This window comes from Neofelis nebulosa, chromosome 10 (assembly GCF_028018385.1).
Source record: "Neofelis nebulosa isolate mNeoNeb1 chromosome 10, mNeoNeb1.pri, whole genome shotgun sequence".
NCBI lineage: Eukaryota > Metazoa > Chordata > Mammalia > Carnivora > Felidae > Neofelis > Neofelis nebulosa.
Window position 1 is genome coordinate 63,007,612 of NC_080791.1, and position 17,934 is coordinate 63,025,545.

The window sequence follows — 17,934 nt, forward strand, 5'->3', positions numbered from 1 at the left end:
TGGATAAGAAAACAAGATCCATCTATATGCTGTTTACAAGAGACCCACTTGAGACCTAAAGACACCTTCAGATTGAAAGCGGATAGAGAACCATCTATCATGCTAATAATGGTCAACAAAAGAAAGCCTGAGTAGCCATACTTGTATCAGACTATCTAGACTTTAAAATAAAGACTGTATCAAGAGATACAGAAGGGCATTATATCATAATCAAGGGGTCTATCCACCAAGAAGACCTAACAATTGTAAACATTTATGCGCCAAATGTGGCAGCACCCATATATATTAATCAATTAATCACAAACATAAAGAAACTCATCGATACTAATACCATAATAGTAGGAGACTTCAACACCCCACTCACAGCAATAGACAGATCATCTCATCAAAAAATCAACAAGGAAACAATGGCTTTCAATGACACATTGGACCAGATGGACTTAACAGATATATTCAGAACATTTCATCCTAAAGCAGCAGAATATACATTCTTCTCAAGTGCACATGGAAAGTTCTCCAGAATAGACCATATACTGAGACACAAATCATCCCTAAGTAAGTACAAAAAGATCGAGATCATACAGTGCATATTTTCAGACCACAACGCTATGAAACTTGAAATCAACCACAAGAAAAAATTTGGAAAGGTAACAAATACTTGGAGACTGAAGAACATCCTACTAAAGAACAAATGGGTTCACCAAGAAGTTAAAGAGGAAATTAAAAAAGTATATGGCAGCCAATGAAAATGATAACACCACAACCAAAACCTCTGGGACGCAGCAAAAGCAGGCATAAGAGGACAGTATATAGCAATCCAGGCCTTCCTAAAGAAGGAAGAAAGGTCTCAGATACACAACCTAACCTTACACCTTAAGGAGCTGGAAAAAGATCAGAAAATAAAACACGAAACCAGCAGAAGACAGAAAACAATAAAGATTAGAGCAGAAATCAATGTTATCGAAACCAAAGAAACAGAAAAGATCAATGAAACCAGAAGCTGGTTCTTTGAAACAATTAACAAAATTGATAAATCACTAGCCACTTTGATCAAGAAGAAAAAGGAAAGGACCCAAATGAATAAAATCAAGAATGAAAGAGGAGAGATCACAACCAACACTACAGAAATAAAAACAATAATAAGAGAATATTATGAGCAATTATATGCCAATAACATGGGTAATCTGGAAGAAATGGACAAATTCCTAGAAACATATACACTACCAAAACTGAAACAGAAAGAAATAGAAAATTTGAACAGGCCCATAACCAGTAAGGAAATCGAAATAATAATCAAAATTTTGCCAAAAAAGAAGAGTCCAGGGCAAAAAGGCTTTCCAGGGGAATTCTACCAAACATTTAAGGAAGAGTTAACACCTATTCTCTCGACACTGTTCCAAAAAATAGAAATGGAAGGAAAACTTCCAAACTCTTCCTAGGAAGCCAGCATTACCTTGATTCCAAAACCAGAGACCCCACTAAAAAGGAGAAATATAGATCAATTTCCCTGATTAACATGGTTGCAAAAATCCTCAACAAGATATTAGCCAACCAGATCCAACAATACATTAAAAAAATTATTCACCACGTCCAAGTGGGATTTATACCTGGGATACAGGGCTGGTTCAATATCCACAAAACAATTAATATGATTCATCACATCAGTAAAAGAAAGGACAAGAACCACATGATCCTCTCAATAGATGCAGAGAAAGCATTTGACAAAATATAGCATCCTTTCTTGATAAAAACCCTCAAGAAAGTAGGGATAAAAGGATCATACTTTGAGATCATAAAGCCATATAAAGCGACCCAATGCTAACATCATCCTCAATGGGGAAAAACTGACAGCTTTCCCCTAAGGTCAGGAACAAGACAGGGACGTCCACTCTTGCCACTGTTATTCAACATAGTATTGGAAGTCTTAGCCTCTGCAATCAGACAACACAAAGAAATAAAAAGCATCCAAATCGGCCACAAGGAGGTCAAACTTTCACTCTTCGCAGATGACATGGTACTCTGTATGGAAAACCCAAAAGATTCCACCAAAAAACTGCTAGAATTGATTCATGAATTCAGCAAAGTTGCAGGATATAAAATCAATGCACAGAAATCGGTTGCATTCCTATTCACCAAAAATGAAGCGACAGACAGAGAATCAAGGAATCAATCCCATTTACAGTTGCACAAAAAACCATAAAATACCTAGGAATAAATCTAACCAAAGAGGTGAAAAATCTATACACAGAAAACTAAAGAAAGCTTATGAAAGACAATGAAGAAGACACAAAAAAATGGAAAAAGATTCCATGCTCCTGGATAAGAAGAATAAATATTGTGAAAATGTCAATACTACCCACAGCAATTTTCATATTCAATGCAATCCCTATCAAAGTAACACCAGCATTCTTCACAGAGCTAGAACAAATAACCCTAAAATTTTTATGGAACCAGAAAAGTCCCTGAATAGCCAAAGCAAACTTGAAAAAGAAAACCAAAGCAGGAGGCATACAATCCCAGACTTCAAGCTATACTACAAAGCTGTAATCATCAAGACAGTATGGTACTGGCACAAGAACAGACACTCAGATCAATGGAACAGAATAGAGAACCCAGAAATGGACCCACAAACGTATGGCCAACTAATCTTTGACAAAGCAGGAAAGAATATCCAATGGAATAAAAACTGTCTTCAGCAAGTGGTGCTGGGAAAACTGGACAGCGACATGCAGAATGAACCTGGACCACTTTCTTACATCATACACAAAAATACTCAAAATGGATGAAAGACCTCAATGTAAGACAGGAAGCCATCAAAATCCTTGAGGAGAAAGCAGGCAAAAACCTCTTTGAACTTGGCTGCAGCAATTTCCTACTTAACATGTCTCCAGAGGCAAGGGAAACCAAAGCAAAAATGAACTACGGGGACCTCATCAAAATAAAAAGCTTCTGCACAGCCTGTCAGGCAACTGACAGAATGGGAGAAGATATTTGCAAATGATATATCAGATAAAGGGTTAGTATCCAAAATCTATGAAGAACTTACCAAACTCAACATCCAAAAAATAAATAATCCAGTGAAGAAATGGGAAAAAGACATAAATAGACACTTCTCCAAAGAAGACATCCAGATAGCCAACCGACACATGAAAAAATGCTCCACATCACTCATTATCAGGGAAATACAAATCAAAACCACAATGAGATACCACCTTACGCCTGTCAGAATGGCTAACACTAACAACTCAGGCAACAACAGATGTTGGCGAGGATGCAGAGAAAGAGGATATCTTTTGCACTGTTGGTAGGAATGCAAGCTGGTGCAGCCACTCTGGAAAACAGTATGGAGGTTCCTCAAAAAACTAAAAATAGAACTACCCTACGACCCATCAGTTGCACTACTAGGCATTTATCCACAGGATATAGGTGTGCTCTTTTGAAGGGACACATGCACCCCCATGTTTATAGCAGCACTATCAACAATAGCCAAAGTATGGAAAGAGCCCAAATGTCCATCGATGGATGAATTGATAAAGAAGATGTGGTGTATATATATACAATGGAGTATTACTCGGCAATCAAAAAGAATGAAATCTTGCCATTGGCAACTACGTGCATGGAACTGGAGGGTATTATGCTAAGTGAAATTAGTCAGTCAGAGAAAGACAAAAATCATATGACTTCACTCATATGAGGACTTTAAGAGACAAAACAGATGAACATAAGGGAAGGGAAACAAAAATAATACAAAAACAGGGAGGGGGACAAAACAGAAGAGACTCATAAATATGGAGAACAAACAGGGTTGCTGGAGGGGTTGTGGGAGAGGGGGTATGGGCTAAATGGGTAAGGTGAATTAAGAAATCTACTCCTGAAATCATTGCTTCGCTATATACTAATTTGGATGTAAATTTTAAAAAATAAAAAATAAAGTTAAAACAAAAAAAAAGAAAGACAATCTGGCAATATCAATCAAAATCTTTCTTTTTCCATTTCACTCTGCAATTCATTCTTAGAAATTATCCTATAAACTTATGCATAAAGATATATGAACAAGTACATTTAGTACATGTTTTTTACAGTAGCAAAATACTAGAAACAAATTGAATGTCAGAAGTTCTTATTAAATTATAAGATATCCATATGGTAGGATATCATTCACTTAGCAATGTGGCATATCTAGTTTGTGATAGGGAACAGTCCCCAAGATAATTAAGTTAAGAAAGAAAATGAAAGGAAACAAAGGATAAAGGATATGATTAGTATGCTAACATTTGCTTTTGTCTTTTATGAGAAAACATACATATATTCTTGTTCATGCAAAAACTATCTCTGGAAGGATTCCTAAGAAACTGGGTTACTGGCTGCCTCTGGTGAAAAGGAAGAAATTTGGGAGTCCTAAGCACAGAAGTCTTAGTAACCATTGTTTATATTTTTTTAATTTTATTTGAATTTGAACAATCTACATGTATGACAGTTAAAATCAAAATATTACTAAAAAGAGTATTTTAAGATGTTCTTTGTATGTATCACTTTTGTATCATTTAAAAAATCCTACTCAAAGGAAACAATCTGAAAAGTAAAATAGTGGTGAGTAAATTATGGAACAGCCAAATATAGAAATATAAGATTCCACGTTGCTTTTAATGATCTGGAAAGTTTTGGTTTATTTATTCATCCATGTCATAATTTTTTACTGAGTTCCTATTTTATGTCCTAGAACACACTACTGAAACACAAAGGCAGGATACATTATTTCCATATAATGATGTAAACTGGAAATACAAATATAATTATAAAATGGAAATAATGGAAATAAATCAAATATTAGTATTTGTTATCTGTTACCAATAAGATTATTCTTGATACATATGTATTTGAACATACTTATTAGAAACACGAGTGGTAAAAATAAATGGCTAATTCAAACTTTACCTTTAGAATAAATTTTGACTTGTTTTAGTGCTCCTCTGTGGAATATTTCCAGGAGCCAAAAAAGGTGGAGGGTTATGCACACATAAAAGAAACTGAGTCATTTGGGGGGAGTCTCTACTATCAGGACCCTGAGCTAAATTCTCAAATGCAATCTTCCTGCCATTTCAGTTTTATGGACAGACACTGCAAATGGGGCACCTGTGCTATGGATACTCCCACCAGTGTTACCAACAGTTCCAGCCTCCAGATTTCCCACTTCATCTTGATGGGGCTCCCAGGCATTCATGGGTGGCAGCACTGGCTCTCCCTGCCCCTGGCTCTGCTCTACTTCTTAGCTCTTGGTGCTAATCTCCTCATCATGATCACCATCCACCATGAGGCCACACTGCATGTGCCTATGTACCATTTTCTGGGCATACTGGCTGTTGTGGACATGGGCCTGGCCACCACCATCATGCCCAAGATCCTGGCTACCTTCTGGTTTGATGCCAAGGCCATCAGCCTCCCTGAGTGTTTTGCTCAGATCTATGCCATCCACTGTTTCTTCTTCATGGAATCTGGTATCTTCCTCTGCATGGCATTGGACAGATATATAGCCATCTGTCACCCCCTTCGATACCTGTCTATAATCACTGACACTTTTGCGGTCAAAGCCACAGGATTCATGGTGCTCAGGAATGGACTGTTTACTATCCCAGTTCCAATACTGTCTGCCCAGAGACACTATTGCTCCAAGAATGAAATTGACCACTGCCTGTGCTCTAATTTGGGGGTCACCAGTCTAGCCTGTAATGACATCACTGTGAACAAATTTTACCAACTGATCTTAGCATGGATCCTGATTGGGAGTGATATGGCTCTGGTTTTTTCTTCCTATGTGTTAATCCTTCACTCTGTGCTGAGGATGAACTCACCAGAAGCAATATCAAAGCTCTGGGGACCTGTAGCTCCCACCTCATTCTCATCCTCTTCTTCTATACAGGTATCACTGTGCTGTCTGTCACATACCCTGCAGAGAAAAATACGCCCCTAATCCCTGTGCTCCTTAATGTACTGCACAATGTCATCCCCCCTGCACTCAATCCCATGGTCTATGCACTCAGGATGCAAGAGCTCAGACTGGGCTTCCAGAGACTGCTTGGACTGAGTGAAGATATGTCCACTAAGTAACTCCAGCTTTAGAAGGCCACTAAGGTGTGAAGAAAGGATAGAGCTTTTAGCTGTCGATAGACCTGGGTTGTGATGTGCCTTTATCTCTCACTAGGAAAAAAGTAGCCAATAAAATCATGAAAACTGTCAGTCTCACAGATCAAAATATACATATGAAAATCACAATGAAATTTCCTTTTACTATAAAATAAGTAAGAATAGAAAAGTGAAATGTTGCTGACAACTGATGCAATTCTGAGATTGATACTCATACACAGCTGGTAGGACTGTAAATTGGCCCAAATGTACCAAAAAGCAATTTGACAAAATTTACTGGAGTGTTTGTAAATGTTAATATTCTTTCATCTAGTAATTCTATTTTTTGAAAAATATCTAAAAGAAATAGTCTAAATTGGGGTACCTGGGTTGCTCAGTCAGTTAAGCATCCAACTGTTGATTTCGCCTCAGGTCATGATCCCAGGGTCATTGAATCGAGCCTTGCATCAGGCTCTGCACTGCGCATGGAGCCTGCTCGAGATTCTTTCTCTCTCTCCCTCTGCCCCTCTCCCCATCTCATGCTCTCTCACTCTGTCTCTTTATCTAAAATAAATTAAAAAATAGTCTAAATGTAAGCAAAAATGTATTCATAAAAAAGTTATTGTTAATAGTAGTAAAAAATGAAGACTTTAAAACTTTGTGTGAATTTACTCTAACTTGTACATATTTGTTTTTCATGTCATTTTCATAATAAGAAAAAGAAAATAAATGTTTATTCTAAAAAGACAGAGAAGGGGCACCTGGGTGGCTTAGTCGGTTAAGTGTCTGACTTCAGCTCAGGTCACGATCTCGCGGTCTGTGAGTTCGAGCCCCGCGACGGCCTCTGGGCTGATGGCTCGGAGCCTGGAGCCTGCTTCCGATTCTGTGTCTCCCTCTCTCTCTGCCCTCCCCCATTCATGCTCTGTCTCTCTCTGTCTCAAAAATAAATAAACGTTTAAAAAAAATTTTTAAATAAAAAAATAATAAAATAAATACAAAGAGAAAAGTTTCATTTTTGTAGCAGAGAATTTCAATAATAATAATTAATTAATTAATGGTTAACAAGTGCTAAGTACTTCTCATAAGCCAGAAAACACACACACAATCTGATTTAATACTCACAATAACCCTGTGAGGTACATACGGTATTATTCCTAATGTATAGCTAAGGGATCTAGGGCCCTGGAGGTTACAGAGCATGCCCCATCAGCACAATTTTCAAGTGGGGGAGCTGGGATTCTACTCCTTGCAAGTGTGATCGCACAACTTTTGCAGTCTTCTCCCTCTTACTCTTGCTCTGTTCCAGAATTTCTATATGACTCTGAGCAACTTATGAAATCTCCCTCTGCTTCAATTCTTCAAGTTAAAAGTAGTGACAATCAGAGCATTTTGCTGAACTAAGTCACAGCATACCATGCGAAGCAAAAGAGATAATAAAGAAAACAGGCTTTGAGATGTGATATGCACATGTAAAAACCGATCTAATTATGTGGTAAAACCTTCTTCTAGGAAAGAAAGAAAGAAAATTGTCCTAGAAAATACCTTAGAAAAGCAGCTCCAAATAACCAATTAATTAAATCTAAATGAAATTTTACCGATTGCACATCTAACAAATATGCATACTTTTGAGTTCAAGAATGTTGATCCATGTTCATTTTTTACCTTCTCCAAGCCTAGTACAGAACTTTGCACACAATGTACACTTAATACTTGATTCATGATGTGATTGATCAGTAGTATAACATGGTCTGCCGAACTACGTATCAAATATACCAGAGCATGGTACGAAGAATGACTTCAGAAAGTTTTCATGAGTCCACTTTGGAGAACAAGCCCTCAGAAGACAGCCCAGGACTGAAGCAACACCATGAATTCATCCCACCAGGGAAGTGACTGCTGGGCAGCAGAGCAGACCTGCAGGAAGTTAACCCATAATGTGGGACCATCCTAAGACTAATGCTTGGAAACTCACCCAAGAACAGGGACTATAAACTTTCTCCAAAAGCAGCTGTTACTTCACCCTTGACGGACAATGACCACTGATTTAGATTGAGGCAATCCTCCAATAAGAAAAGGTATGGGAGAGACAGTTATAGAATAGGGCTTGAACTTAACCCAACATCCACTGTTTCTAGTCCAAAGGAGCAGGATAATAACAACATCTAACCTTCAAGAGTTTTGTACAGTTTGCAGAACACTTTCCCACAGTGGATCAACTAATTTCATGCAGTCTTCATAGCAGCCTTCTTAGTTAGGAAGCATTACTGCTTTAGTACTTTTTCACAAAGAAAGAGGCGCTCAGGTTGAATGATTATACAAGTTCATCAGCTGGTAAATAGCAATATTAGCCTAAAATCTAGCTCTAAACTTTCATTCACGTATATTTTAATTTATTCATTCATTCAAAACACACAGCATGAGTCTATATGTAGGAGCCCAAAGTGTAGACCACTCTCAACAGCTCTGTGGGGATGTGTCTCTCAGTCCTTTTGAAAATATGTAAACATCTAACATCCAACCTGGAGTTTCAGCAAAAACTCTGACACAACAGAAAGATAAGAGCAGTTAATTATTCTCTCCACTCTATGTGCCATGAGTATAAAAAGGGATGTGCTTTCTGTTTTATCTTTATAAATTCTTCCTCTTTGCCATGTGTGTTATATTTACTCATTTGCTTTGCCTTATATGATTTTAATACCATCACACTATTTTATTTTCAATTGCCTATTGTCTTTTCTAGCACATTTATTTTCACATCTGGTTTATAATTTAATTTGGATCTGTCTTTTCAAAACAACATTAGCTGTGTCTCCATTATTGTACAAATCAAAACCACAATGAGATATCACTTCACACCCACTAGGATGTTATAATTAAAAATACAGATGGTAAGTGTCGGTGAAGTTATGGAGAAAAATACTGCTGGTGGGGATACAAGCTGGTGCAGCCATTTTAGAAAACAGTCTGGCAGCTCTTTGAGTGATTGTACCACATTACCCAGCAATTTTCCTCTTAGGTAAATACCCAACAGAACTGAAAACAGGTACAAAAATTTGTACCTGAACGTTTATAGCAACATTAGTCATAATTGCCAAAAAATAAAAATAACATAAAGGTACATGAACTGATGAATGCAGTAAAAAAAAAAAAAGAAAAGAAAATGTGGTGTACCCATAGAATGGAAAATTATCCAGCCAGAAAAAGAAAAGCAGTACTGGTAGATGCTACAACATGGGTGAACCTTGAAAACATTAGGCTAGATGAAAAAAAGTCAGACAGAAAAAGACACATATTATATGATTCCGTTTGTAATAAATATCTAAAATAGGCAAATCTATAGACAGAAAGCAGATAAGTGATTACCATGGACTAAAGGAACAGGAAAATGGGAAACAACTCTTTACAAAAGGGTTTCTTTTGAGAATAGTGAAAATTTCTGTAATTAGAAGTAGTAATTGCAATACAATAGTATTGTGAATGTACTGGAAGCCACTGAATTATGTACTTTAAAATGGTTTAACTACTGAATCTTATTTGAATTTCACCTCACCTAAAGACAAACAAAAAAAAACCTTTCTTCTTACGATGTCTCTCCAGTGCCCTCTACTGCCAAAGTTTGGCATCATTACAGTGGACAAAGGCATATTATTTAAAGAACACTGATCCATTTTCACAGAGCTGGCCAAAAAGAATGGTTTGTAACTTCGTCACAATAAACTGATTAACAGCATAGTTCATACCTTTGACTACTCATCTTCCACATGCACCATTTTACACACCTTTGAACTCCCATACAACAAGAAAACAATTTAATACTTCTATTTTAAAAGATACAACTATTCCACATATAAAGAAGTTCTCACCTTTTCCCCAAAGTAACAAGATGCACAATCCCGAGAGTCATTGTATACACTGCTGTATATAATACCATATTCTTCAAATTCAGTCAGAGTCCAATCAAATATTCTGTTACCTAAACACTAAACTGTAAAGTTAACTTCCAATAAATTGTACATAGAAAAGAGAAGGGTTCACATGCAAAAATAAAAGTTTGCATATGAAAAGCAAACAGAAAATATTTAAAGTTACTACAGTTCTAATTACTATAACTGTTCACAGCAACAGTTGTAGCCTCGGCCACAGCAACTTCTTATTCAACACGTCTCCAGAGGCAAAGGAAACAAAAGCAAAAATGGACAATTGCGACCTCATCAAAATAAAAATCTTCTGCACAGAAAAGGAAACAATCAGCAAAACTAAAAGGCAACCGACAGAATGGGAGAAGATATTTACAAATGACATAACAGATATAGGGTTAGTATCCAAAATCTATAAAGAACTTATCAAACTCAACACCCAAAAACAACTAATCCAGTGAAGAAATGGCCAAAAGACATGAATAGACACTTTCCAAAGACATCAGATGACTGACAGACACATGAAAAAATGTTCAACATCACTCCTCATCAGGGAAATACAAATCAAAACCACAATGAGATACCACCTCACACCTGTCAATTGAATGGCTAACATTAACAACTCAGGCAATAACAGATGTTGGTGAGGATGCAAAGAAAGAGGATCTCTTTTGCACTGCTGGTGGGAATGCAAACTGGTACAGTCACTCTGGGAAACAGTATGGAGGCTCCTCAAAAAACTAAAAATAGAACTACCCTACAACCCAGCAATTGCACTACTAGATATTTATCCAAGGGATACAGGTGTGCTGTTTCGAAGCGGCACATGCACCCCAACATTTATAGCAGCACTGTCAACAATAGCCAAAGTATGGAAAGAGCCCAAATGTCCATCAATGGATGAATGAATAAAGAAGATGTGGTATATATATATATATATATATATATATATATATATATATATAATGGAGTATTACTCAGCAAACAAAAAGAATGAAATTTTGCCATTTGCAACTACATGGATGGAACTAGAGGCTGTTACATTAAGCAAAATTAGTCAGAGAAAGACAAATATCATATGACTTCACTCATATGAGGACTTTAAGACACAGAACAGATAAACACAAGGGAAGGGAAGCAAAAATACAATAAAAACAGGGAGGGGGGCAAAACACAAGAGATTCCTAAATATGGAAAACAAACAGGGTTACTGGAGGGGTTGTGGCAGGGGTATAGGCTAAATGGGTAAGGGGAATTAAGGAATCTGAATCTACTCCTGAAATCATTGTTGCACTATATGCTAACTTGGATGTTTAATTAATTAATTAATTAATTAAAGATTCTCTCTCTCTCTCTCTCTGCCCTTCTCCCCCACTTGCTCTCTCTCTCTCTCTTTAGCTATCTAAAATAAAAAAAATAAAAAATTTAAAAACTCACCTCCTTGTTGGATGCTAGGCCAATTCTAAGTTCACAGAAGGGTTTTGCTAATGAGTCTTTGCATTCTCTTTTTCCACGTTCATAGTGTTTCATAATTTTGGATGCCATACTGAGATTCCTCTTATTATTCTGCCATCAAAGATCCATTCAGGCCACATTGCCAATTCATTGTCTATGATGGAAAATAAGAATAGTTCCATCCCATTATACTGTCATTATTATTTAGTTTCTCTGATGCTGTGAAGAAACCCACTGAGCAGACTTACCTTCCTTTGGGCAAGTTCATTGGTGAAAATTATCAGACAACAATCTTTCCCAGAGCAACTGATATTCTATTAGTGAAGGTTATTTTACATATTTGTAGATTTTCTGAAATACCTTGTGATTTCAGTATAGAGATTTAATGCTGTGAAATGCTTATCAATGTTGTTCCTTTGAAAATCTACACCATTTCTCACCATAGCATTTCCCACAAGGTCCTGAACAACACATTGTTTTTCCCAAGTCCTTCTTGGTTGTGACATCAAATTTTTTATCAGTATATAAATTTATTGTTAGCAAAGTTAAGAACATAAATAATTGCTGTTCTACCAGAACTGTTACTTCTCTTGCTTATTTACAATCAAGAAGCAAAGAAGCAAATTTCCCTAATGTTCTGATAAATCTGTGACTTTCTTTGGCTACAGCTTGACAATAATAATTTATGACTCAGTATATCTTAATTTTAGCAAGCTAAACCTCACTTTGCAACATATTACAAAACCCAAACACAATAATATTCTATTAAACAAAATTGCAGAAATATTAGGTATCTTTGGTTGTAGCAAAAAAAAAAAAAAAAAAAGAATTTCACACATTGATCAAAATATTGATTCTATTCCAAAACTGGACAGCAACATGCCAAAGAATGAATCTGGACCACCTTTTTACACCATACACAAAAATAAATTCAAATGGTTTAAAAACCTAAATTTGAGACCTGAAACCATAAAAGTGCTATAAAAGAACACAGGCACTAACTTCTTTGACATAGGTCATAGCAACTTCTTTCTAGATAGCTCTCCTGAGGCAAGGAGAAGAAACAAAAGCAAAAATAAACTTTTGAGACTACTCAAAGATGCTTTCTGCACAGCAAAGGAAACTACCGACAAAACTAAAAGGCAACCAACAGAATGGAAGAAGATATTTTCAAATGAAATATTCAATAAAGGATTAGTACCCGAAATATATTTTTAAAAAAACTTACAAAACTCAACACCCCCCCCAAAAAAATCCAATTTTAAAAAGGGCAGATGGCATGAACAGACATTTCTCCAAAGACATACAGATGGCCAACAGACACATGAAAAGATGCTCAACATCAGTCATCATCAGGGAAATACAAATCAAAACGACAATGAAATATCACCTCACTTTGGCTAGAATGGCTAAAATCAAAACACAAGAAACAACAGGTGTTGGTGAGGATGCAGAGACAGGGGAACCCTCTTCAACTGTTGGTAGAAGTGAAAACTGGTGCAGCCACTTTGGAAAATAGTATGGAGGTTCCTCAAAAAGTTAAAAATAGAACTACCATACAATCTATCAATTTCACTACTAGCTATTTATCCAAAGAATATAAGAACACTAATTCAAAGGGATACATACTATGCTTATAGCAGCACTATCAACAATAGCCAAATTATGGAAAGAACCCAAATGATATACTGATGAACTGATGATGAACTGATATAGAAGATGTGGTGTATATATATAATATGGAATATTATTCAGCCATAAAAAATGAAATCTTGCCATTTGCAATGACATGGATAGAGCTAAAGAGTATAATGCTAAGCAAAGTAAGTCAGCTGAGAAAGATAAATACCATAGAATTTCACTCATGTGGAATTTAAGAAACAAAAGAAACAACAAAGGGGAAAAATAAGAAAGGGAAGGAGGGTGGGAGAGATAGAGAGAGAGAAATCAAGAAACAGACTCTTAATTACTGAGGATAAACTGATAACTACCAGAGCGGGGGGCGAAGAGGGGTGTGCTGGGGATGGGTTAAATAGGTAATGGGGATTAAGGAGTGTAATTATCTTGATGAACACAAGGCAATGTATGGAAGTGTTGAATGACTATATTGTACACCTGAAATTAATATAACACTGTATGTTAACTAACTGGAATTAAAATAAAAATCTAAAAAATATATATTGATTCCATTCCATTGCAATTTTACTGTGCTTCTAGTCATTTTTTACTATTAGAATCTGACAGTCTTTAAGTAACAAAGAAGAAAATGGGTGTTTCTAAAGCTAATTTAAGAAAATTAAGATAAAATTAGTTTTATTTAATGATAGTATATGTAGATAGAATACAGAAAAGAGTAAAATGTCACTGCATATGAACAAAAGCATCACACTTTGAAATTCCTCTAGACTGCTTCTTTATTCACTCTTCTCAATATTCATTCATTTATTTGACAAATATTCATAAAATGCCTACTATGTGCCAGGAATTGGTCTAGGTGCTGGGGATAGAGCAATGAACAAAAATTATAAAAAGCATGCTTTGGGGGAGCTTACATTTTAATGTGAAAAAGAAAAGAAAAACAAATGACGTCATAATATGACATGTAATATCGGGCATACAGATCAATAAAATAGAGAATTATAGGGTCAGGGACTGCTATTTTAGGTAAGATGATCAGAGGATGCATCTCTCATTAAGGAACATTTGATCTGAATACAAATTCAATAGCATTCTTTTATCCAATTTAATTAACACTAAAATTTTGATGTCATGAAAGACAAGAGAGGCAAGTGGTCTTAGGAAAAGGAACTGATCAACACAGACAAATACCAGGAAGTGATCAGGTAAGATTACATCTTTTTTTAAATATATATTTTTAAAGTTTATTTATTTTTGAAGGAGAAAGAGAGAGAGAGCATGAGCAAGGGAGGGGTGGTGGGGGGAGAGAATCCCAAGCAGCCTCCACCTGTCAGTGCAGAGCCCAACACAGAGCTCAATCCCATAAACTATGAGATCATGACCTGAGCCAAAATCAAGAGTCAGATGCTTAACTAACTGAGCCAGTCAGGCATCCCCCAGGTAAGATTACTTCTAAAAAATATCCAATATTTTTGGCAATTGAGATCATTAGAAAGAGCAATGTCTATTTGATGTTGAAACAAAGGTTAAATTGCAGTGAGACAAGAAATCTTTAAGAGGCAAGGATAAGAAAGCAACATAAAAGAGGTTACTTCCAATATTTGTGATGCAGGAAATAGATAGAGGCAATCTCTGGAAAAGATATGGAGTAAAGACATATTTTGAGATAGGGAGATTTCAAAACCTTCCCACAATGAGAGGCACTATTCATCAGACAAAACTGAATTACTCTGTGAGGATCCTGGAGTGAAAAGCCGTCCATCTGGTGGGCTGCCCTGGGACTAGAGTTGAATGGACCCAACATTATGTGACTAACCACTAAGAGTACTTGGGTTGTATTCCCATTGCAATGCCAAAAAAAAAAAAAAAAAAAAAAAAAAAAAAAAAAAACCCTGGAGGATGCTTGCTATAAAGTAGGGAGGGCCTAAAGAGTACCACACCAGGATCAGGCATCTCACCGATCTAATTTATACAAAAACCACAGACTCCAGGAGTGGCAAGCAACGACAGGAATTTGTTCTGAACAACAAAAGGCTGAACACAGACAGCTGAAGCTCAGAGAGCAGAAGCATCCATAGAAGGCATTGCAGCCTGAGAGCCTCTTCAAAGACCTTCCTGAAGTAGTACATAAACCAGTCAATGACCTGCATCCTGAGAGGTGAGGGGATGGATGTTTTCCAACTTCCTGCAGTTCTATCCTCCTCTCTGAATTTGATTAATAAATATATACCTTATCCTTGCCTTCTATGGCTTTCCATATTTGATTCTTCACCTCTACTACCTCCCTTCTCTCAGTCTTCTCACTTTTGTAGAAACCAAGTTCTGTGATTAGGAAACAGCAGAGAAATGAGGCTGAGTTCCAAGACTGTTAGTAAGTCAATGATAAACCAAGGAGTCTAGAATAATAAATTCTATATCTAAGATTCCTAGAACAAAACACTAAACAATCATACTTAATTTACTTAATTTAATCATACTTAATTTACTTAATCATACTTAATTTACTTAATTAATCATACTTAATTTACATTGATCATGAATTTCCAACCATTTCACTGAGATATGAAACAAAGATTAATATATATTTATATTTGTAAAGAGAAAATAGCATTGTTTGCAGGCAATTTTTAAGTTATTTGTTGTGCTTCTTTTTTCTTTAAGATTTTTTAAAGTTGATTTATTTATTTTGAGAGATAGAGAGACACAGTATGAGCAGAGAAGGGCAGAGAGAGAGGGAGAGAATCCCAAGCAGGCTCAGCACTGTCAATACAGAGCCCAGTATGGGACTCAAACTCACAACCATGAGATCATCACCTGAGCTGAAATCAAGAAGTGGATGTTTAACTGACTGAGCCACCTAGGCACCCCTTCAAGATTTTATTTTTAAGTAATCTCTACACTCAATATGCGGCTTGAATTTACAAACCCGATACCAAGAGTTGCATGCTTTACCACCAAAGCCAGCCAGACACCCCTGCAAGCAACTTTTTGTTCTACTTAGAAAATCAGAAAAAGAGAATCAGTGGTAAAATTTAAAAATGTATAATAGTTTAGCAAATGATGATACACAAGACAGAAATGACAAAACAAATAAAATTGCAATTTATAAAATAATAAACCCAAAATGTTTAGTTTACCAGCAGCCATTAATTTGTTGAGGTAATAGAAGAAAAAAAAACTCACAAAATGTGTAAAACTAGTACAAGTTTAGCAAACTGAATGAATGCAAAAGGAAATAACAAAAATCAATATAATAACACTTAGAAAGATAAATATTTGTTCAGAATATCTCAAAATACTAATAATCATAAGAACAGTGCAGAAATAAAATATTTTAATAACCATGTTTTAAAGATTTAAAGATTTGAAAGATAAACAAAGGCAGAGAGAATCCACATTTGCTGAATGTAAGAACTTGATAGTATGTCAACTTTTGGCTTTTCAAAATTAAGCCACAAATTTAACGTGATCCCAACCAAAATTGTTATTTTAGAAACCAATGCAGGAATTCTAAGTTTAATCTGGAAAATAAGCACATAAAAAGGCCTTTAAATTTTAAGAGAATAAATAATAAGGGAATATATTTCTCTTCTGTATTAAATTTATTATAAAACTAAAATTTTTAACTCAGTTTGATATTGGCACAAAATTAATCAGAAAAAAATAAAAAAATTTGAGTGCCCAGATACAATTTATACATACAAAACTTTCTATGCAACAAAAGAGGCATAATAATCACTTGTCAAGGGATGTAGAAGCCATTGTTTAATTATGCAAAATCACTTTATTTACATACCTCTCATTAACAGCAAAATTAATTCCATGTAAATAAGTTGCATCACAAAACTAGAAGGGGGGTGCCTGGGTGGCTCAGTGGGTTAAGCGTCAGACTTTGGCTGAGGTCATGATCTCACAGTTTGTGAGTTTGAATCCCGCATCGGGCTCTGTGCTGACAGCTCGGAGCCTGGAGTCTGTGGAGCATGGAGCCTGCTTCGGATTCTGTGTCTCCTTCCATCTCTGCCCCTCCCCCACTTGTGCTCTGTCTCTCTCTGTTTCTGAAAAATAAATAAATGTAAAAAAAAAAAACAACCCAGAAGGTCAAGCATTAAAAATTAAAAGTCATAGGGAAGTGAATCTTGGCCAAAATTTTGAGTAAAGAATGGTTTTCTGTAACTGTGTTTTGATTGAATAATTGAATGTTTTGAGAATTTGATAAAAGCCAAACAGATCTCCTCAGAATAATGTAAAAGTTTTTCCACATAAATTTAAAAAATTCACAGATTCCTATGGAGACCTCCCATAAATTCTTATTAAAAGAGGGAGAATCTTATGCAGGCTCTACACTCAGCACGGAGCCTGCAGCAGGGCTGGATTCCATGACCCTAGGATCATGACCTAGCTGAAATCAAGAGTTGAGGGGAACCTGGGTGGCTCAGTCTGTTGAGTGTCTGACTCCTGGGATCGTGGGATCCAGCCCCACATTGGGCTCCATGCTCAGCATGGAGTCTGCTTAATATTCTCTCTCTCCCTCTGCTCCTTTCCCCTACTCATGCTCTCTTTTTCTCTCTAAAATAAATTAAAAACTTTTTTAAAAGATTTTCTTTCAATGAAGAAAAATGCTGAAAATTAAATATTCTAAAATGTTAAAAACCATTACCTTTGTTTGTTGGGATTTTGATTTATGATTATTTTTCTCAACTTTTTCTTTTGTTTTCTAAAAGTGCTATGGTTTTATTTTTTCTTATTTGTCTTTATCAATTTCATGGTACTATATGTTTATTATAATTATAAATGGCATAGCCAT

The 17,934-nt window shown here is 36.0% G+C and overlaps 1 protein-coding gene and 1 long non-coding RNA gene across 2 annotated transcripts in view; one reads left to right on the forward strand and one right to left on the reverse strand.

Moving 5' to 3' along the window:
- The first annotated feature begins 4,996 nt into the window (after positions 1 to 4,996).
- LOC131488702 (olfactory receptor 56B4-like) lies at positions 4,997 to 6,105 on the forward strand. Its single transcript, XM_058690564.1, is given in 2 exon segments — positions 4,997 to 5,858; positions 5,861 to 6,105. Coding segments are annotated over 2 exon segments (1,023 nt in total). The 5' UTR covers positions 4,997 to 5,080.
- Positions 6,106 to 11,536: 5,431 nt separating this feature from the next.
- LOC131487379 (uncharacterized) overlaps positions 11,537 to 17,934 on the reverse strand; it is a 79,164-nt gene continuing 72,766 nt past the window's right edge. Inside the window, exon 3 of the long non-coding RNA XR_009249713.1 lies at positions 11,537 to 11,646. This is a non-coding gene — a long non-coding RNA (uncharacterized LOC131487379). The remainder of the gene's footprint in view (positions 11,647 to 17,934) is intronic.